Below are 23553 nucleotides of genomic sequence, written 5' to 3' on the forward strand. Positions count from 1 at the left end.
AAGAAGACCTTAGAGATGTGTACAATTCTATTTCCCAAGTATTTATTTTTGATTATACTAAAGACATGTTTAAGTTTTGAATAATATTAGGGTTAGGGAAGGGATATGATATGGCATCAACCATTATTATCCATTATTTATTAAAATATGAACACATTTGATCCCCCTTTTTAAGTCCGAAGAAAGCATATTTGTGAAAAGAGATATTTTATCTAGCCCTCAGCCTCTCAATAAAGACTTTACAAATCAAACATTGGCATTTACAAGAAATAAGTTTGCAGATATATCGGTATTGTTCATTTTTCACACTGTAAAATGTCACTTGTTTTTCTTTCATTAGTTCCAACAAAAATAACTCACATAGTATTTAGGGCTGTCAAACTATTACAATTTTTAATCAGATTAATCACAGCTTAAAAATTAATTAATCATGATTAATCACAATTCGAACTATGTTCAAAATATTCAATTTCTTTATGTATATTGTTGTGGGAATGGAAAGATAAATGAAAGAAGGCGGATATATCCATTTAACATACAGTATGTATTTATGTTTATTATAACATTGTACTGTGTGTCAAAATGAAAGACAGCCCACACACCTATCAATCATCAAACCGTGGGGTCTTATTTCATTACGTGTTGGTTTCTAAAAAAACACGGGGGGGGGGGGGGGGGGCTAGTGGAGTACTTTGTGACCACAGAGCGTGAACGTTGTGATCAGCTGTTTTAGCGCAGTTCTCCATTGAAGGGGGGGAGTTTCCCTCCGCAGCTGGTTGGCGTAGTTTTGGCACAATTCCATTTCAGACCGACGTTAACAGCAGCCCTGTCTGTGCACACGGAGACCGACTCTGTCATCCGGTGATCTAACTGCCTTATGGAAAAGCTTCACAAGTACGTCGGTACGCAAATGCGCTTTGTGACACAAGTGACGGTACGCATTTCAGATTACGCACATAACCTGCGTACCAGTTATGTGCACCCCTGTACTACAGCAAAAGTATTCTCCGTCGGGACTTCCTGCAACAACCCCACGCAGTTATCTTGATTCTGATTGGCCAGAAGACATTATCAAAGATGTTCTATTGAGAAGAAGATCACTACGTGACAAAAGTTTTCAAAACCGTTTCTGGTCTTCGGTATTTCCAGACAAGTGGCTACTGAAATCAGTCTTACTAATTGCTGTCTGTGCAATTCTCGGCGCGAGTTGACGGACTTTATTTTGCTTACTTTAACATCATTTTTCATGGTGGGGCTAAGCCATTTCTTGGTATGGATGTAGCCTACCCCAGCCATACCTTGGCGCTGCCACTGGTGGGATGTATGGGGCGGGCCTTTCTGCACATGCGTTAAATGCGTTAAATATTTTAACGCAATTAATTCAAAAAATTAATTACCGCCGTTAACGCGATAATTTTGACAGCATTAATAGTATTATATTGTTCATGCTCTAACTCTCAGTAGTAAACCATACAGTTGAAGAATAATCTGGAGCTCTTTATTAAGTCAAAAGACAGAGTGAGGCTTGGTCAGTATAACATGTAAAGATCAGCCTTTGAAGATAACCTGTGTGTTTCTTTGTAGCCCGAGGAAAAGAATACATTTGATGGGATCTTTGAGAGTTTGGCTCCAGTCAATGGCCTGCTGTCAGGAGACAAGGTGAAACCAGTCTTAATCAACTCCAAGCTACCTCTGGACGTCCTTGGGAAGGTATTGACTTAAGCTTGTCGATTCTATGACAGATGGTTAAAATACTTAACCAGAACATAAATGTGATCTGTTTCCCCGACAAATATGAAGTAGCATGAATATCATCGTGGCTAACAAAACTGTTGTATGTAACTTTGTCAAATAACTTGCTTTTCTTCCAACATGGATTCATATTAATGAAATAACATATGTTAGAGATCAGTTACTCCTTTCATCGCGCTGAATGATCTCATCATGTTTACTTCCTGCTGTCAGGTTTGGGACCTGAGTGACATTGATAAAGATGGCCACCTGGACAGAGATGAGTTTGCAGTGGTGAGTTTTTACATTTGTACTGTTTTAGGTCTGATTCTCTATAGCCTGACACAACTGTGCCCCCAAAACAGCCGAAGAAGGTGGTCTGTGGATAATTACTATTATTTAGATCAGTATTAAGATCAGTGTTATCGTCAGGATTATTCAATGATTAAGAGACAAATATCTTTATATGGTACTGACAAAATCAGTCAATCACATGACATCTGTAAGGGGAGTTTTTGTATAGTACGGCATCCTAATGTAAAAAAAACTGGCAGTACACGTACTGGGGACCGGGTTCTATTTCGGCCTGGGACCATTTTCCGCATTTCATCCCCTCCGTCTCCCCTGTCCTATAGGCGCATTCACACCGCAGTACTTTTCCCACAAAGGTTCATCAGAACTCTTTAGTTCTAGATCGCGTTCACACTGGAATAAGTCCCTGGAGGATTAGGCAAATGAAGCCGCTGACGTCACTTCTTGTTCTTCTGCTTTGGGTTTACTGGCAGGCTAATGATGCTAATGCGAGGATAATAAAATGGCGGCTTCACAAAACTTTTTGGGAGTTTTACGGGGCGTGGTTTGCATTCCGCCCAGCCAATCAGAAATAGGAAACATTTTCTCCCACGAAAGTCCCTGCTCTCTAGTAGGGACGGAAAAGGGGATAAAAAGGTTCTGAAGAACTCATTTTAGTTCCGGCTCTTTTTGGTGCGAACGCGACATTTCGGAGCTATATCGGAACTAAAGTGGGAAAAGTACTGCGGTGTGAACGCGGCTAATACCGTCACTTCAGTAAAGACACTGTCGCCACATGTTACATGTACCTACCTAATTTAACACAAGTAGGACAAACACACATACGGGCGTTGCGTTCTAGGTGGCGCTGTTAAGTCATTTCCACACCCCTATGTTAAAGAATCCTATTTTATGTAAATATACACTATGTACACGTTTTGGGCCAAATAAAATTGTGTTTCTGAACAGTTTTAGGCCCACAACAATGCAATTATTTGATAAAAAAACGAGATAATTCCTCCAATTACATTATGATAATTCATCCTGTTGTTGTGCTTTAACTCTAATAAATACTAGATCGATTTCTTTACTCGGTATTAGAATGTGTGTCTGGACTGGGGGGAAATACCAGGTTTTGGTCCAAATGAGTTTTCTAAAAGCTTTATTTGCCGCCAGTTAGAATGCATTAACAGCAGTATCTGCTCACCCTAGGCCATGCACCTGGTGTACCGGGCCTTGGAGAAGGAGCCGGTCCCCTCCCTCCTCCCCTCCTCCCTCATCCCGCCGTCCAAGAGGAAGAAGAGTCTGGGCTCAGTGGCTGGCTCTGCCACTGGACTACCTGCAAGCCCCCCCCCACCAAAAGACTCGTTACGCTCCACACCCTCTCATGGCAGCATGAACTCACTCAACAGCACCGGCAGCCTGTCGCCCAAACACACACTCAAGTCTGGACAGGTAATACACACTATGTACACTCTATTAATCAGACACTATAATCCATAATATAACTCAAACTGGAGGAATCGTTATGGTTAAAACCTTTATTTGCATTTGAAATCCTTTATTTATTTGCTTTGGCTTTACATAACAGCTATCTTAATACTCTGTGGCTCTCCATAAAACCACTCATTACAAAGCCAAAACATTAATGAAAAGCAGGCACAATAAAACAAGTTTTTATTTTGATCCTACTAAGTATATTTAAATTGCATTATTCTTTACATCAATGCATACTTTGTTCTAAATAAACACTTTAGTGGTGCACTGTTTGGGACACAGTTTACAAAAATGTACATTAATAAACATATATTAGATTGGTCTTTTGTACTGATGGCTGTATGTAGCACTCTTCCGGACTTTATGACTATCACAGTAAAAACCCAATGATTGAAAATGTCCTTGAAAATAGTTTCTTGGGAAGAACCTTTCACAAAGTTCTACCCTGCCATATCTGCCATAACCACCTGAATAACGCTCTCTGAAGAAGAGCCATATTGACTTGTTCTGAATAGATTTATGTTTAATTAAAACATATATAACATAAATTTGTTTAATTCAAGACTTGTTTTGAGTCAAAGACACAAAGAATTTCAATGTGAGCATCTCCTCTATCTCGGTTTCAGCATTCATTGAACTGGGTGGTCCCAGTGTCAGACCGTGGTCGCTATGACGACATCTTTCTGAAGACTGACGCCGATCTGGACGGTTTTGTCAGCGGGCATGAAGTAAAAGACATCTTCATGCACTCTGGACTCTCTCAGAACCTTCTGGCCCACATATGGTAGGGACCCTGAGAGACTCGCACACTGGGGTCAGTGTGCTCAGTATAATTGAGTTAGCTGAATGTAATTCTGTTGAACGTCTGCTCCTCCCTGCAGGGCTCTGGCAGACACCAGGCAGCTAGGCAAGCTGACCAGGGAGCAGTTTGCCCTCGCCATGTATCTCATCCAGCAGAAGGTCAGCAAGGGCATCGATCCTCCACAGGCCCTGACTGCCGACATGTTACCCCCCTCAGAGAGAGGGACCCCTGTACCAGTAGGTCACACACACACACACACACACACACACACACACACACACACACACACACACACATACACATACACATACACACACAGTATACTGTATCTATGTAATTCATAGGGTACAGGAGGTAAAGCAGGTTGGTGGTTCGATTACTGGTTCATTTAATTGTGGGAAGCCCAACAAATGATAAACCAAAGATTCCATTTATTGTGTAGCCCTATAGATGAGAGCAACTCTATGTCACTACCTGGCGAAATGGCCCTGCCCACTCTCCGGTGAAAACATTTTCTCATGCCTTTTTATTTTTCTTTGTTGTGTTTTGCACGTCAAACAACAAAAATGAATGGTCAGTCAATACTTGTACGTTGGTGGGAAACAATTCGTCACAGCTGAAGTATGATGCCAAGGAAATCCCAGATTCAATGTTGGCCTGAGGCCTGCTGCCTTACCTCAGAATCTGCATTTACTGCCAGTCAAATGACCGCATATGTTTTCACCAAACAAGGGGCGTTGTCATGACATATTGGGGCAGTCCCCGGCTCTCATTACCTTTTTAGGATTGTAGCAAGGGAAATGTCTTTATTTCAGACAATCCTGGATTTACGTATTTCTTTTTTATGTTCCTTGTGTTAAATAATAAGAAGTTAAACGAATACAGCAAGATACTTAATTTCTTAATTTCACCCTCTGTCCATCCAGGGCTCTATAGTAATGTTCATTGTACTTGTTCCTTTCTGTGATTGTTTTAACATTAGCTGGTTACTCCAAGTATCGTTAACTTTGTACCTTTACAGCATGACATCATGATAACATTATGTTACAAAAAAGAACAGGAAACCTAGTGCTAATGTATTTCCAAAGGTCTCTTTTGACATTGGATGAGTTAAACCTGTTGCTGATGATACAAAATCATAAACTAAGTATTGTCTCTCTGTGTGCAGAGTATGTCAGGATACATGACCCCAGTGGGATCGGAGATGGCTGCTCTGTCTGAAATGAGAAGGGTGAGTCCTTTTCTCTTCTCTCATATTTGTTCTTCCCTGAGCATATTTGGGCTTAAAGGTGTACACATTTGTCTGCTAGATACTGTGTTTTTATCTGCAAAATCCCTCGAAAAAAGTTACAAATGTAACCCACAGTAATGGTAAACATAAGATGAGGTAAATCTAGATATTTACTCCCCACTGTTGTACTGTAAGTCTTTCACTGCTGAAGTGTCTAACGTCCCCTCTTCCTCCTCTCTCAGGCTATAATGTTGAAGTTGTGGGTAGGTAACATGGACCTGTATGAACATATAAATGCTTTCAGTGGCTGCCTGGCCTTTCCAACAGATTACTAGAAAGCATGACATACCATGTGACGTCTCACCCTGTCAACCAGCTGCTGACCAAGGAAAGATTCTGGATTCTTTTTAAATCATTATACAGTGGTATTAAATACTTAAATTAATCAAATCTATAGCATCCCGTATAAATCATTTATTTTTTAAACAGTCAATGGATAAATAAAAATAAACTAAAAACTGATTGCATAGGAAGTATCAGTCACTGACTGTTTGTTAGGCGGCGTGAGCTTGTGGTTGTTTTAAATGGAGGTGAAAAAATAGTTTGGGGCATTTTCGAGGTATAATAAATCGAATTGTTTTGTAGTACACAGAATGTGCCTCCAGGGATCTGAAAAAAATAAATGTAGGAATTAATTACGTTTTATAAGTGCTATGATAATGTACTGTAGAAGTGTACCCAGCAGGGTCTAAAGAATTGTTTTGGTTTGTTTATGCAAGAAATGTATCCTACCTCACCCAAAAAAAGCTGGTGTACAAAACATTGGAACCTTTTTGAGAACAATTGTTATGAAAGAGGCTTTAGTTATATTCATACAATTGCAAAATCCTGAATCTTTCCTCCCTCTGCAGTTTGTCAGTGGTGTTGACACTCCCTACGTGTTGACCCAGCCCCACCTTCTGTGCTGCTCCTCTCACCGAGCATTTATCTCCTGTCCTCTCTTTTCCTCCTTCTCCTTCCTTTGGCCTGGTCTGCCATGGTTCAGTTGGTACCAATTCATAATCCCACTTCTTCGACAAATATGATTTAATTTGCGTGTTCTTTATTTTCTCTCTCCCTCTCTCTCTCTCCCTCTCTCGGTCTGCCTCTGGCTCTGTACAGGACAGCTCCAGTTCAGTGGGTTCAGGCGAGTTCACCGGAGTCAAGGATCTGGATGACATCAGCCAGGAAATAGCACAGTTGCAGAGGTAACAAATTCTATCAGTGGCACGGCTCAATGACATGGCACCACTGACACGGCAACTGAATTTTCAAAGCGGCAAACAAAATGAATACATCCAAACTGTTTTATTTTAAGCATCGCAGCATTGGTAACAGCTTATCTGTTAGTACAGGGTGTCCGCGGGGTCTTAAAAAGTATTAAAAGTTGATAAATCAATTTAGCGAAAATTAAGGCTTTTAAAAAGTATTAAAAAGTATTAAACGGCATTTTCCAAGGTATTAAGAAGTCCCACAGCAACGACAACATGAAACACCCTTTAATTTACTGAAACGACATGTCGGGAAACCCCACAAGGCGGCCCCATGCATAGCGCGCCGTAAAATGCTGCTTATTATTTTAAGTTTCGTTGCCTTGCTCCGCTCTGTGTGTGTGGGGGGGGGGGAAATAAACGACTACGGTAACGGGTCCCAAGGTGGGAAGACCGGCATACGCAACGCTCTGGGGGTCCAACGGCTCCGTGTGTGCCCTATATGATCATTTACTGATGACGATGAAAGAGCCCGCCTCCCTCTCCCCACGTCTCCTGCTGCTGCTGGGCTGTCAGAAGAGGGGGAGGAAAAGAGAGGCAGTCACCGTTTATTAAATATTATTATACAGAGAACAGAGTCGTTATCAATTTGTTTTAAAGCTCAATAAATAACAAAGAAGACCTCTGACCGGCACTTTCCTAATTTTGTACGGAAGATTTAAACTTTAACGGACATGTTGACCGGCGGAACATTTTTTTTACGGAAACTGCCGCACGGTCCCCTCCTTCCTTGGAAGAGGCGGAGAGGTGGGTGTTTTTCATCTGCTGGTGGACTACCTGAGAGATACAGCAGGAGAACACGCCGTCCACCGCGGAGAATAAACAGAAGGGCAACCATGGCAACCATGCTCCGGGGTCTTCTTCGCTGCTTTTGGTGTATTTCGGGCGGCAGCAGCGCCACTTACAGGCATGACATATGTACTACATCGTTTCCAGCATTTGCAGCGGTCTAGTGTGAACGGACACGTTAATGAATCGAATGCGTGTGAACGGAAGCCTTTTTTGCGCTTGCGTATGCGTTTTACCGTGTGGGGCCGGGGTCTAAGCCAAACTATATCCGGTCACAGAGATCTGCTATTTTAAAGTAAAGTCAACACATATAGACCCTAAATATAGTCTATATTAAGAACGAGAAAAGTCTTGACATATATATCCTTTTTTGTAAACATATGACAAATGTGTGAGGGTGATGACGTCAGAGCATCGTCTTATGTGCCAGGGCTTAGCCCCGGACAGCCCCAGCCCAATTTAACCCCTGGGTATTTGTGAGGGAGCTCCTATATGGCATTACCCCGCTGAAGCTCACCAAAGTTTAACATATTTCATAGTTCAAAGTTTTGTCAATTGTTTTGTTTATTGGTCAAATACTGGTTTCTAATGTTTTCTGAGGAGTTTTACTGGAATGAAAGAGCACAGAGTCTACAGAAGCAACAAAGCAGCATACTGCATTAAACCTGACCTACACAGAGAGGTTGAAGTTCATGTGGAGAGAAGGCTTCAGTAGTCTGTCTTCACTCTGTTTAGTTTTGCTATCTTACAATCAATATAGTAAATGTGAGGTAAAGTGTGTTGCCAATGTAACCGGTTAGAATTCAAAGTTGCGATGAGGTCTTAAAATGTATGGAAAGGGTCTTAAATAAGGTCTTAAAAGGTATTAAATTTGACTTCAGGATTCCTGCATATACCCTGTAGTATAGCACATTGTATTTAGCCAAAACGTAATGCAGTAATAACAACAGCAAACGGGGGGATGTGTGGGAGGGAATCTCCCTCTCGAAAGAACTTTTGAATGTTAGCCTTTGCAGACCGTTTACATGCACATCAACCTATATAACACACTACAGGAAGGGCAAAAGCATAATACAGTGATGCAAATTAGTCGCTTTTCGGCGCCTCCCGTTTTTTTAACGCTGCTTTGGGTGACTTGTGTAATTCGTGGAGAACCGAAGAGTTTTCGTTTTGGGGGGGAGGGGGTCCGTCAGTCCGTCCGTTAGTCCGTCCGACTGACGGACAACTTCTCACTTCAAAAAAGAAGAAGAAATCTAGATCGCAAAATAATTAAACAAGCGAGTGCCTGTTTTTCCTGGCCAAGGACAGGTTCCTTGAACACAACACGAGCGTAACGTGTCTTCACGTGGTTATGTCTCGTCTGAAAGGAGTGTAGACTAGAGTGCTTACGGAGAGCACCGGAACGCCGCTCCAGCTCTTCAAATATTGCAGTACCCATAAGGAGCCGTACACATGCTGCAGTGTTTGCGTGGCTGTATCTTTAGTTGTAAGCACAGTGGCGATCTGTTGTTATTAGCATCTGGTTAGCTAGCTATGCTAACGAATTTAAAGAGCTTTTCTACAACCAGGTGGAAGAGAGCTCTCTCCTGAGAGGCTCAAATAACCTCAGCTCAGTGAGGTTAAGGCACACCTTGATATGATCATTATAGTTATTAATGAGACATTAGAGATTAAATGAAAAACAGGTATAAAATACTATATGACAGTAACAAAAAGGTTGTTAAAACTAAGTGATTTGTAAAATATCCAAAAAGAAAAATCTGCTTACAGTTCTGTTTCAACTGGGTATTGAGAGATGTATCCATAGATCTCCTCATGTTGATCTCAAAGTGCACCAGATTGATGCTTTTAACTTAAATATTTAAAAAAAAAATCTTCCCGGGGGAGCATGCCCCCGGACCCCCCTAGAGGAGGTTAGGTCCCCCCCACTTAAATCATGTTCACATGGATACTAAATACATTTGCACACATCTTGTGTCCATATCTTTCTGTTTTGGTGGTCATGCCACACCGTGCACATGCATGCATGTGCGAGTCATGGTGAGATATCTGGATTAAGAGGTTGCTTTTTCTTTGCACAGCATGAAAGAAAGGCCAAATTAACTGGCTGTGATTTTAGTTTTTTTAAGCAGAGGTTGAGTTCAATCATTTGTACGGCCCTCGGAGGATGTTGTAAAAATTGAAAGGAAAAAGGTTCCCCACCCCTGCTGTAAATAATAATAAAAACCCTTGATTTATAACTTAACATCTCTGTCTCTATTGATCTGAGTATATTATAAAGAATAGCAGTTCTTTGAAGCCTTCTAGCACAGGCCTTTGTCAGATGGTATATTACGCTGTTTTTTTCCTGCTTCGAATAGTTCTCTCTTTTTTCACCATACCTGTGTTTGCATCAGTGATAATAGGGCCTCTTTAATTCCAAGCTGCTCTGATCCGATTCTATTTCCACATGTTCTTGTTGTAGTGTCACCAACCTGATGCTGCATACTTGTGTAGAACAGGAAAAGCTCACACTGCAAAATGTATCCGCCATGCTGTTTTCATCTCATCAGACATGCCTCCATCCATTTTTCCTTTTTTATTTTCTTCGGTGCAAAACATAGCATACACAACTTCCACCACCACCTGAGAACGACAGTTCATTTAATCATGCAAGTGGTTATTGGAGATTCAATTCTATGTGAGATCTCCAGTCCCTGGATTCACATCTTGAAATATATACTAAAAAGAAAGAAAGAATCAGAGAGTCATGTCGTTTGTCTCAGTGCCCTGCATCACCCTCATCTCTGTATAAATAAACTGTTCATCTTTGGTCCTGTTTCCCTGATAAAATGCACACTTGAAAAGCAAACATGCACTTTCAAACCTGGACGAGCTTCACTTCACATCTCGGCTTTCTCTCATCCCATCGCTTCCTTCTTCCTTCCATCGCTTCATCCAGCCACCCAGCCAAATCTTCTTTTGATGTGTGTATTTTATCAAATTTTGTTTGTCCACTACTTATTCTCCATGCTGCGTCAGCACACTTGCCTTTACCCAGTGGAATACTATCAGGTAACCAAACCAGCTACTGTACATCTATGGACTGGCATTCTGTCTAATCTACTGCGACACACACAACATGAGCAGTGGTTCTGACATCTGCTGTTCTTTCATAGTGGTTATAAGTGGCCTTCCAATTCAAATGTGCTTATTTCATATCCCCTTGGTGCCCTATTTCAAGATGCAGGATAGGTTTACAGTTTTTCAATGATTGTGATGTGCCCAAATGGATATTATAAAAATGTTCATACTATTGAAGATAGCAGTTCCCAAGTCCATTTCAGATAAAGTGATTGGGGAACAGAATTGACAGTCCCTTTACTACATTCAAAATGTTAGGGTTGGGGTCAGTCAAATAATTTGGAAATTTTCCAATGTTTTTAATGTAATAAAACAGGATTTTCCTTAAGCTACATTCACATACAGTAAAACGTGATTTGCTCACCGTGAGGTTGGGTGCAGTGAAACCGTGGACTATATGGGTAAAAACAGCTAGTTACGTTTTGTTTCTATGGTTACGTCCCCTGCTAGTTTGCGTCACTACATACAGTTGGCATCTGATTGGTTGCACGTCAACAGGTCAGTTGTAGATGGGGTCAAAGTTGGAATAATTTGTACTTTGAGACCTCCAAAAGTTCCGCTTTATCCATAGAGACACAACAGCAACGTCAGTTTTTTTTTACCGATGGTCATGTTAATGCACATATCTTCCCATAACATGAACAAAAACCTGTATTTTGTTATTTTGAGGATAACAAAATACTAGGACATTTTGGTTCATTGCCAAAAAAAAACACATTCATGCTGTTCTCACAAAGTTGTTTTCTCCCACCAACCTACACAATGTTCCAAACTGAGGAAATGATGTAGGATCTAAAAGAATACATTTCCAAGGCACACTCCTTTCTTCATAGGGGCACACACAGACACACCCAGCTCTACTTTCCCTGTCAGTTTTCATAAATCTGTGTCAGTGCATTTGACAGAAACCCAGTCCAGTGTCGTGTTACTCTGTCTTGTTGATTTGTGCACACAGCAGGGGGTTGGTGGTTCTTGGATTCTTTATCTGTTATATTTCAGCTTGTATGTGTTCACGAGTGCCCTTGTGTGTATATGTTTTTGTGTGTATGTGTCAGGGAGAAGTACACACTGGAGCAGGACATTAGGGACGCGGAGGAGGCCATCAGACACAAGAGTGCAGAGGTGCAGGTAAGGGAACTTGTTCACAGAGAAATATTGTGCTCTCCTTGCCTTCTTATACAAACTCACTCAATTTGTGTATGAACACCTAGATTTGGCACATGATACTTGATTTGTACTAATGTGTCTTTTTGTTACACGTTCCCTCAGGAGATGCAGAATGACCTGGACAGAGAGACGGCCAGCCTGCAGGAGCTGGAGGCTCAGAAACAAGACGCCCAGGACCGCCTGGAAGAGATGGACCAGCAGAAGCACAAGCTGGAGGACATGCTGAACGAGGTCCGGGTCAAGTGCCAGGAGGAGTCTCACATGGTGAGTGTTACAACCCGCCCTCTACTTAGTGGTAGAGACTCGTTGGGGAGACCCGCAACATAAAATAAAACACAGCAAACACGCAGCATTTAACGGTGTTCATTTATTCAGATACATCCGTACTCACATGGCCAACCGGCAAATGAACAATGGCGCTGGAGGACAGGAAACAAACAAAAAGACGAAGGGGGCCTGGGCCAGCCACACCACGGGCCGTAGGACCCAGAGCTTCCCTCCGCTACCCAGAGACCTAACAAATCCCTGCGGGAGAAAACAAAGCCGCGAAAACCTAAACTAGTCACGGTAACCAACTTTCTTCGTAATAGCGTAAGGGCCGCTGAACTGGGCTTGCAAACTGGAACCAGGGAGCGGCAACAGAGCTAGCACTCTATCCCCTGGAGCAAATACTCTGTCTTTAGCCCGTCTGTCATACCAGCTTTTCATCTTTCTCTGAGCAACCCCCAGATTCTCGTTTGCCAGCTCACATGCACGGCGCAGCTTGAAACAAAAACCACTCACATAATCCAGCAAATTTAGCGGCTCAGCCACACCTAGCCACTTTTCCTTCAACAGCTTCAAGGGACCCCGTACAGTATGAGCGAAAACCAGTTCAGAGGGGCTAAACCCTAGTGACTCCTGTACCACCTCTCTCACTGCAAACAACATTAAATGCACTCCCTCATCCCAGTCCTTGTCAAACTTCAAGCAGTACGCGCGTAACATGACTTGAGCGTTTGGTGAAACCGCTCAAGCGCCCCCTGCGACTCAGGGTGATAGGCTCTCGAGTGGACATGACTGATGGTGAGCTGTTTCAGAGTTTGAGCGAATACCCGCGACTTGAAATTCGACCCTTGGTCTGTTTGAATAACCTTCGGCAACCCAAACACAGAACATTTTTTAACCAGGGCTTTGACGACAGTCGGAGCAGTGATGTTACGCAGCGGTATTGCTTCAGGAAACCGTGTTGTTGCACACATAATTGTAAGCAAGTTATATTCTTGTTTAAATAGACTTCTCTGTTTCATTTATTCTACTCTGTATAATTGTTCTGTAGTTATTGTAGCTAAAACGGCGATTTCTGAGAGATTTTAAAATCTCAGATCTGCTCAAGTCCAGCAGCTGTAACTCAGGTCTCAGTGAGTCACGCCCCTCAAGTGTGCATTCCAAGAGGTAGGAAGACTCTGCTGATTGCGTGAAGTGCAAAACGCTTCCCAGCCGAAAAACATTTTAAATAGCGCATTTCAAATCAGAATAACTGAGTGTGCATCCAGACTCGGTGAGGACACTATCGATACTGACTCAGCAATCACTGTAAGTTATATTCTTGTTTAAATAGACTTCTCTGTTTCATTTATTCTACTCTGTATAATTGTTCTGTAGTTATTGTAGCTAAAACGGCGATTTCTGAGAGATTTTAAAATCTCAGATCTGCTCAAGTCCAGCAGCTGTAACTCAGGTCTCAGTGAGTCACGCCCCTCAAGTGTGCATTCCAAGAGGTGGGAAGACTCTGCTGATTGCGTGAAGTGCAAAACGCTTCCCAGCCGAAAAACATTTTAAATAGCGCATTTCAAATCAGAATAACTGAGTGTGCATCCAGACTCGGTGAGGACACTATCGATACTGACTCAGCAATCACTGTAAGTTATATTCTTGTTTAAATAGACTTCTCTGTTTCATTTATTCTACTCTGTATAATTGTTCTGTAGTTATTGTAGCTAAAACGGCGATTTCTGAGAGATTTTAAAATCTCAGATCTGCTCAAGTCCAGCAGCTGTAACTCAGGTCTCAGTGAGTCACGCCCCTCAAGTGTGCATTCCAAGAGGTAGGAAGACTCTGCTGATTGCGTGAAGTGCAAAACGCTTCCCAGCCGAAAAACATTTTAAATAGCGCATTTCAAATCAGAATAACTGAGTGTGCATCCAGACTCGGTGAGGACACTATCGATACTGACTCAGCAATCACTGTAAGTTATATTCTTGTTTAAATAGACTTCTCTGTTTCATTTATTCTACTCTGTATAATTGTTCTGTAGTTATTGTAGCTAAAACGGCGATTTCTGAGAGATTTTAAAATCTCAGATCTGCTCAAGTCCAGCAGCTGTAACTCAGGTCTCAGTGAGTCACGCCCCTCAAGTGTGCATTCCAAGAGGTAGGAAGACTCTGCTGATTGCGTGAAGTGCAAAACGCTTCCCAGCCGAAAAACATTTTAAATAGCGCATTTCAAATCAGAATAACTGAGTGTGCATCCAGACTCGGTGAGGACACTATCGATACTGACTCAGCAATCACTGTAAGTTATATTCTTGTTTAAATAGACTTCTCTGTTTCATTTATTCTACTCTGTATAATTGTTCTGTAGTTATTGTAGCTAAAACGGCGATTTCTGAGAGATTTTAAAATCTCAGATCTGCTCAAGTCCAGCAGCTGTAACTCAGGTCTCAGTGAGTCACGCCCCTCAAGTGTGCATTCCAAGAGGTAGGAAGACTCTGCTGATTGCGTGAAGTGCAAAACGCTTCCCAGCCGAAAAACATTTTAAATAGCGCATTTCAAATCAGAATAACTGAGTGTGCATCCAGACTCGGTGAGGACACTATCGATACTGACTCAGCAATCACTGTAAGTTATATTCTTGTTTAAATAGACTTCTCTGTTTCATTTATTCTACTCTGTATAATTGTTCTGTAGTTATTGTAGCTAAAACGGCGATTTCTGAGAGATTTTAAAATCTCAGATCTGCTCAAGTCCAGCAGCTGTAACTCAGGTCTCAGTGAGTCACGCCCCTCAAGTGTGCATTCCAAGAGGTAGGAAGACTCTGCTGATTGCGTGAAGTGCAAAACGCTTCCCAGCCGAAAAACATTTTAAATAGCGCATTTCAAATCAGAATAACTGAGTGTGCATCCAGACTCGGTGAGGACACTATCGATACTGACTCAGCAATCACTGTAAGTTATATTCTTGTTTAAATAGACTTCTCTGTTTCATTTATTCTACTCTGTATAATTGTTCTGTAGTTATTGTAGCTAAAACGGCGATTTCTGAGAGATTTTAAAATCTCAGATCTGCTCAAGTCCAGCAGCTGTAACTCAGGTCTCAGTGAGTCACGCCCCTCAAGTGTGCATTCCAAGAGGTAGGAAGACTCTGCTGATTGCGTGAAGTGCAAAACGCTTCCCAGCCGAAAAACATTTTAAATAGCGCATTTCAAATCAGAATAACTGAGTGTGCATCCAGACTCGGTGAGGACACTATCGATACTGACTCAGCAATCACTGTAAGTTATATTCTTGTTTAAATAGACTTCTCTGTTTCATTTATTCTACTCTGTATAATTGTTCTGTAGTTATTGTAGCTAAAACGGCGATTTCTGAGAGATTTTAAAATCTCAGATCTGCTCAAGTCCAGCAGCTGTAACTCAGGTCTCAGTGAGTCACGCCCCTCAAGTGTGCATTCCAAGAGGTAGGAAGACTCTGCTGATTGCGTGAAGTGCAAAACGCTTCCCAGCCGAAAAACATTTTAAATAGCGCATTTCAAATCAGAATAACTGAGTGTGCATCCAGACTCGGTGAGGACACTATCGATACTGACTCAGCAATCACTGTAAGTTATATTCTTGTTTAAATAGACTTCTCTGTTTCATTTATTCTACTCTGTATAATTGTTCTGTAGTTATTGTAGCTAAAACGGCGATTTCTGAGAGATTTTAAAATCTCAGATCTGCTCAAGTCCAGCAGCTGTAACTCAGGTCTCAGTGAGTCACGCCCCTCAAGTGTGCATTCCAAGAGGTAGGAAGACTCTGCTGATTGCGTGAAGTGCAAAACGCTTCCCAGCCGAAAAACATTTTAAATAGCGCATTTCAAATCAGAATAACTGAGTGTGCATCCAGACTCGGTGAGGACACTATCGATACTGACTCAGCAATCACTGTAAGTTATATTCTTGTTTAAATAGACTTCTCTGTTTCATTTATTCTACTCTGTATAATTGTTCTGTAGTTATTGTAGCTAAAACGGCGATTTCTGAGAGATTTTAAAATCTCAGATCTGCTCAAGTCCAGCAGCTGTAACTCAGGTCTCAGTGAGTCACGCCCCTCAAGTGTGCATTCCAAGAGGTAGGAAGACTCTGCTGATTGCGTGAAGTGCAAAACGCTTCCCAGCCGAAAAACATTTTAAATAGCGCATTTCAAATCAGAATAACTGAGTGTGCATCCAGACTCGGTGAGGACACTATCGATACTGACTCAGCAATCACTGTAAGTTATATTCTTGTTTAAATAGACTTCTCTGTTTCATTTATTCTACTCTGTATAATTGTTCTGTAGTTATTGTAGCTAAAACGGCGATTTCTGAGAGATTTTAAAATCTCAGATCTGCTCAAGTCCAGCAGCTGTAACTCAGGTCTCAGTGAGTCACGCCCCTCAAGTGTGCATTCCAAGAGGTAGGAAGACTCTGCTGATTGCGTGAAGTGCAAAACGCTTCCCAGCCGAAAAACATTTTAAATAGCGCATTTCAAATCAGAATAACTGAGTGTGCATCCAGACTCGGTGAGGACACTATCGATACTGACTCAGCAATCACTGTAAGTTATATTCTTGTTTAAATAGACTTCTCTGTTTCATTTATTCTACTCTGTATAATTGTTCTGTAGTTATTGTAGCTAAAACGGCGATTTCTGAGAGATTTTAAAATCTCAGATCTGCTCAAGTCCAGCAGCTGTAACTCAGGTCTCAGTGAGTCACGCCCCTCAAGTGTGCATTCCAAGAGGTAGGAAGACTCTGCTGATTGCGTGAAGTGCAAAACGCTTCCCAGCCGAAAAACATTTTAAATAGCGCATTTCAAATCAGAATAACTGAGTGTGCATCCAGACTCGGTGAGGACACTATCGATACTGACTCAGCAATCACTGTAAGTTATATTCTTGTTTAAATAGACTTCTCTGTTTCATTTATTCTACTCTGTATAATTGTTCTGTAGTTATTGTAGCTAAAACGGCGATTTCTGAGAGATTTTAAAATCTCAGATCTGCTCAAGTCCAGCAGCTGTAACTCAGGTCTCAGTGAGTCACGCCCCTCAAGTGTGCATTCCAAGAGGTAGGAAGACTCTGCTGATTGCGTGAAGTGCAAAACGCTTCCCAGCCGAAAAACATTTTAAATAGCGCATTTCAAATCAGAATAACTGAGTGTGCATCCAGACTCGGTGAGGACACTATCGATACTGACTCAGCAATCACTGTAAGTTATATTCTTGTTTAAATAGACTTCTCTGTTTCATTTATTCTACTCTGTATAATTGTTCTGTAGTTATTGTAGCTAAAACGGCGATTTCTGAGAGATTTTAAAATCTCAGATCTGCTCAAGTCCAGCAGCTGTAACTCAGGTCTCAGTGAGTCACGCCCCTCAAGTGTGCATTCCAAGAGGTAGGAAGACTCTGCTGATTGCGTGAAGTGCAAAACGCTTCCCAGCCGAAAAACATTTTAAATAGCGCATTTCAAATCAGAATAACTGAGTGTGCATCCAGACTCGGTGAGGACACTATCGATACTGACTCAGCAATCACTGTAAGTTATATTCTTGTTTAAATAGACTTCTCTGTTTCATTTATTCTACTCTGTATAATTGTTCTGTAGTTATTGTAGCTAAAACGGCGATTTCTGAGAGATTTTAAAATCTCAGATCTGCTCAAGTCCAGCAGCTGTAACTCAGGTCTCAGTGAGTCACGCCCCTCAAGTGTGCATTCCAAGAGGTAGGAAGACTCTGCTGATTGCGTGAAGTGCAAAACGCTTCCCAGCCGAAAAACATTTTAAATAGCGCATTTCAAATCAGAATAACTGAGTGTGCATCCAGACTCGGTGAGGACACTATCGATACTGACTCAGCAATCACTGTAAGTTATATTCTTGTTTAAATAGACTTCTCTGTTTCATTTATTCTACTCTGTATAATTGTTCTGTAGTTATTGTAGCTAAAACGGCGATTTCTGAGAGATTTTAAAATCTCAGATCTGCTCAAGTCCAGCAGCTGTAACTCAGGTCTCAGTGAGTCACGCCCCTCAAGTGTGCATTCCAAGAGGTAGGAAGACTCTGCTGATTGCGTGAAGTGCAAAACGCTTCCCAGCCGAAAAACATTTTAAATAGCGCATTTCAAATCAGAATAACTGAGTGTGCATCCAGACTCGGTGAGGACACTATCGATACTGACTCAGCAATCACTGTAAGTTATATTCTTGTTTAAATAGACTTCTCTGTTTCATTTATTCTACTCTGTATAATTGTTCTGTAGTTATTGTAGCTAAAACGGCGATTTCTGAGAGATTTTAAAATCTCAGATCTGCTCAAGTCCAGCAGCTGTAACTCAGGTCTCAGTGAGTCACGCCCCTCAAGTGTGCATTCCAAGAGGTAGGAAGACTCTGCTGATTGCGTGAAGTGCAAAACGCTTCCCAGCCGAAAAACATTTTAAATAGCGCATTTCAAATCAGAATAACTGAGTGTGCATCCAGACTCGGTGAGGACACTATCGATACTGACTCAGCAATCACTGTAAGTTATATTCTTGTTTAAATAGACTTCTCTGTTTCATTTATTCTACTCTGTATAATTGTTCTGTAGTTATTGTAGCTAAAACGGCGATTTCTGAGAGATTTTAAAATCTCAGATCTGCTCAAGTCCAGCAGCTGTAACTCAGGTCTCAGTGAGTCACGCCCCTCAAGTGTGCATTCCAAGAGGTAGGAAGACTCTGCTGATTACGTGAAGTGCAAAACGCTTCCCAGCCGAAAAACATTTTAAATAGCGCATTTCAAATCAGAATAACTGAGTGTGCATCCAGACTCGGTGAGGACACTATCGATACTGACTCAGCAATCACTGTAAGTTATATTCTTGTTTAAATAGACTTCTCTGTTTCATTTATTCTACTCTGTATAATTGTTCTGTAGTTATTGTAGCTAAAACGGCGATTTCTGAGAGATTTTAAAATCTCAGATCTGCTCAAGTCCAGCAGCTGTAACTCAGGTCTCAGTGAGTCACGCCCCTCAAGTGTGCATTCCAAGAGGTAGGAAGACTCTGCTGATTGCGTGAAGTGCAAAACGCTTCCCAGCCGAAAAACATTTTAAATAGCGCATTTCAAATCAGAATAACTGAGTGTGCATCCAGACTCGGTGAGGACACTATCGATACTGACTCAGCAATCACTGTAAGTTATATTCTTGTTTAAATAGACTTCTCTGTTTCATTTATTCTACTCTGTACAATTGTTCTGTAGTTATTGTAGCTAAAACGGCGATTTCTGAGAGATTTTAAAATCTCAGATCTGCTCAAGTCCAGCAGCTGTAACTCAGGTCTCAGTGAGTCACGCCCCTCAAGTGTGCATTCCAAGAGGTAGGAAGACTCTGCTGATTGCGTGAAGTGCAAAACGCTTCCCAGCCGAAAAACATTTTAAATAGCGCATTTCAAATCAGAATAACTGAGTGTGCATCCAGACTCGGTGAGGACACTATCGATACTGACTCAGCAATCACTGTAAGTTATATTCTTGTTTAAATAGAATTCTCTGTTTCATTTATTCTACTCTGTATAATTGTTCTGTAGTTATTGTAGCTAAAACGGCGATTTCTGAGAGATTTTAAAATCTCAGATCTGCTCAAGCCCAGCAGCTGTAACTCAGGTCTCAGTGAGTCACGCCCCTCAAGTGTGCATTCCAAGAGGTAGGAAGACTCTGCTGATTGCGTGAAGTGCAAAACGCTTCCCAGCCGAAAAACATTTTAAATAGCGCATTTCAAATCAGAATAACTGAGTGTGCATCCAGACTCGGTGAGGACACTATCGATACTGACTCAGCAATCACTGTAAGTTATATTCTTGTTTAAATAGACTTCTCTGTTTCATTTATTCTACTCTGTATAATTGTTCTGTAGTTATTGTAGCTAAAACGGCGATTTCTGAGAGATTTTAAAATCTCAGATCTGCTCAAGTCCAGCAGCTGTAACTCAGGTCTCAGTGAGTCACGCCCCTCAAGTGTGCATTCCAAGAGGTAGGAAGACTCTGCTGATTGCGTGAAGTGCAAAACGCTTCCCAGCCGAAAAACATTTTAAATAGCGCATTTCAAATCAGAATAACTGAGTGTGCATCCAGACTCGGTGAGGACACTATCGATACTGACTCAGCAATCACTGTAAGTTATATTCTTGTTTAAATAGACTTCTCTGTTTCATTTATTCTACTCTGTATAATTGTTCTGTAGTTATTGTAGCTAAAACGGCGATTTCTGAGAGATTTTAAAATCTCAGATCTGCTCAAGTCCAGCAGCTGTAACTCAGGTCTCAGTGAGTCACGCCCCTCAAGTGTGCATTCCAAGAGGTAGGAAGACTTTGCTGATTGCGTGAAGTGCAAAACGCTTCCCAGCCGAAAAACATTTTAAATAGCGCATTTCAAATCAGAATAACTGAGTGTGCATCCAGACTCGGTGAGGACACTATCGATACTGACTCAGCAATCACTGTAAGTTATATTCTTGTTTAAATAGACTTCTCTGTTTCATTTATTCTACTCTGTATAATTGTTCTGTAGTTATTGTAGCTAAAACGGCGATTTCTGAGAGATTTTAAAATCTCAGATCTGCTCAAGCCCAGCAGCTGTAACTCAGGTCTCAGTGAGTCACGCCCCTCAAGTGTGCATTCCAAGAGGTAGGAAGACTCTGCTGTCGCCCATCAGCAGAAAATAGTTAACTAATTACAGCGGCGTGCCCCCAAAGCTGTGAGAACTGAGCAATCAGGTATCCATCTTAGGTTGCATTTTCCTGGAGCGTCAGCTTCAGCGTCAGCCAGACGAAGACTGACAAAGACATTAAGAGTCCTGTGGGAGTCACGTGGGAGGCAAAGAGGAGGCAAATCCTACTCTGATTGCGCCAAGTATCGCTGGTGTTATTTAGTTTTATTCAATTCTCTTGGGTTCTCTAGCCCCTCATGCTATAATCATGTGTATTTTCTGCATTCCTGTTCATGTGTCTTCTCGCAATTATCACTGGCCCCGTGTTTCTCCTAATCGATTTCACCGGCCTGCTCTCGTCTATCCCACATGCTCCACTGAGATCCAACATCTCGTTTCAGGGGGCCTGTGGAACTGCCAGTCAGCTGTCCCTAAGGCTGACTTCATCTCTGGCTACGCTTCCCTGCAGTCTCTGGATTTCCTTGCTCTCACGGAGACCTGGATCACTCCATCCAACACATCCACCCCAGCAGCTCTCTCCACAGCATATTCCTTCTCCCATACACCCAGACCCTCTGGCAGAGGAGGTGGCACTGGTCTCCTGCTCTCTCCCAAATGGAGCTTTTCCCTCTTCAAGCTACCTAATTTCACTCCTTCTACCTTTGAATTCCATGCCGTCACAGTAACCCATCCTATACAATTAACCATTGTTGTTCTCTACCGTCCACCAGGCGCCTTGGGGGACTTCTTGGAGGAATTAGATAATCTCCTCTCACACATCCCTGAAACTGGCCCTCCCGCTGTACTTCTCGGAGATTTCAACCTCCAGACAGGGAAGATATCTGAACTAACATCTCTGTTAACCACCTTTGCTTTCTCACTGTCTCCATCCCCACCAACTCATAAAGCTGGCAATGTCCTTGATCTCATATTCTCAAGGAACTGCTCTACTTCTAACCTCTCTGTAAACCCGCTCCACACATCCGATCACTTCTTCATTTCATTCTCTCTACCCCTTTCCAAACATAACAACCTAATCTCTTCTAACTCTGCTCCTGTCCGCCGTAACCTCCGTTCCCTCTCCCCCTCTACCTTTGCCTCATCGGTGCTCTCAGCCCTCCCTTCCTCTGACTCGTTCCAACTCCTGCCTCCAAACGCTGCTGCAAAAACTCTCCTCTCTACTCTCTCATCCTCTCTGGACTCTCTCTGTCCTCTCACATCGCGGCCGGCTCGTCAGTCCCCTCCTGCTCCCTGGCTAAATGACGCACTGCGTGCTAATAGAACCATCCTTCGGGCAGCAGAGCGGAAATGGTGGAAATCCAAACACCATGACGACCTCCTAACCTATCAGGCTCTCCTCTCCTCTTTCTCTGCTTCCATCTCTCAGGCAAAAAGCACTTTCTTTCAAGATAAGATCCAATCTTCCTATTCCAATCCCAAAAAACTATTTTCTATCTTCTCCACCCTCTTGGACCCCCCCAAAGCACCTCCCCCCTCCTCCCTTCTGTCAAGCGACTTTGTTAACCACTTTGAAAAAAAGGTTGATGATATTCGCTCTTCTTTTTCTGACTCACCTTTACTCACCGCTGGGTCACCAGACCCTCCCTTCACCCACACACTGACCTCCTTCTCCCCTCTCTCTCCAAGTGAGGTTCTTACCCTCGTTACCTCTGCCCGTCCTACCACCTGTTCTCTGGACCCTATCCCCTCAAACCTCCTTCAGACTATCGCTCCTGATATTCTACCATTTCTCACCCATTTCATCAACACTTCTCTAACTTCTGGTCACTTTCCAAACAGTCTCAAGGAGGCAAGAGTAAACCCTCTCCTTAAGAAACCCACTCTCAATCCGTCTGATGTTATTAACTACAGGCCCGTCTCTCTCCTCCCGTTCCTGTCTAAAACACTTGAACGCGCTGTCTTTAAACAACTCTCCTGTTATCTCCATCAGAACAACCTTCTGGATCCGCACCAGTCTGGTTTCAAGGCAGGTCACTCAACAGAAACTGCTCTCCTTGCTGTCTCTGACGAACTGCACACTGCTAAAGCAGCCTCCCTCTCCTCTGTCATCATCCTTCTGGACCTGTCTGCTGCATTCGACACGGTGAACCATCGGATCCTCCTTCGCACTCTCCAAGAACTTGGAGTTTCAGGCACTGCACTTTCCCTCCTCACCTCATACCTCAACGACCGCACCTACAGGGTTACTTGGAGAGGGTCCGAGTCCGACCCTTGTCAATTAACTACAGGGGTCCCTCAGGGCTCGGTTCTTGGTCCCCTCCTCTTCTCCCTGTACACAAACTCGCTCGGGTCTGTCATTAGCCCGCATGGTTTTTCATACCACTGCTACGCTGACGACACCCAACTAATTCTGTCCTTTCCCCGCTCAGAGACCCAGGTCGTCGCACGCATCTCTGCTTGCCTAGCAGACATCTCTCGGTGGATGTCTGCTCATCACCTCAAGCTCAACCTTGACAAGACTGAACTGCTCTTCCTTCCGGGAAAAGATTGTCCCACTCTTGACCTAACAATCAACATCGGCACCTCTGTTGTTTCCCCGACTCAGACTGCAAGGAATCTGGGTGTGGTCCTAGATAACAAATTGTCCTTCACTGCAAACATCGCTGCTACAACCCGCTGCTGCAGATACACGCTTTA

At 42.5% G+C, this 23553-nt stretch overlaps 1 protein-coding gene across 11 annotated transcripts in view; it reads left to right on the forward strand.

Annotated features, from left to right (window-relative positions):
- The window catches only part of LOC307033789 (epidermal growth factor receptor substrate 15-like 1), a 58191-nt gene that overhangs the window by 4561 nt on the left and 30077 nt on the right, over positions 1–23553 (forward strand). For 7 of the 11 annotated variants that reach the window (XM_079672408.1, XM_079672409.1, XM_079672410.1 and 4 more), the window contains 10 exons: positions 1585–1710; positions 1966–2025; positions 3235–3477; positions 4146–4303; positions 4401–4557; positions 5490–5552; positions 6714–6799; positions 10673–10705; positions 11830–11902; positions 12044–12205. In XM_079672408.1, coding sequence (XP_079528534.1) covers positions 1585–1710; positions 1966–2025; positions 3235–3477; positions 4146–4303; positions 4401–4557; positions 5490–5552; positions 6714–6799; positions 10673–10705; positions 11830–11902; positions 12044–12205 — 1161 coding nt within the window. The remainder of the gene's footprint in view (positions 1–1584; positions 1711–1965; positions 2026–3234; positions 3478–4145; positions 4304–4400; positions 4558–5489; positions 5553–6713; positions 6800–10672; positions 10706–11829; positions 11903–12043; positions 12206–23553) is intronic. The other 4 variants (XM_079672402.1, XM_079672405.1, XM_079672403.1 and 1 more) reach the window with 1 other exon arrangement.

Source organism: Notothenia rossii (genome assembly GCF_949606895.1).
Source record: "Notothenia rossii genome assembly, chromosome: 1".
In the NCBI taxonomy this organism is placed as follows: Eukaryota; Metazoa; Chordata; class Actinopteri; order Perciformes; family Nototheniidae; genus Notothenia; species Notothenia rossii.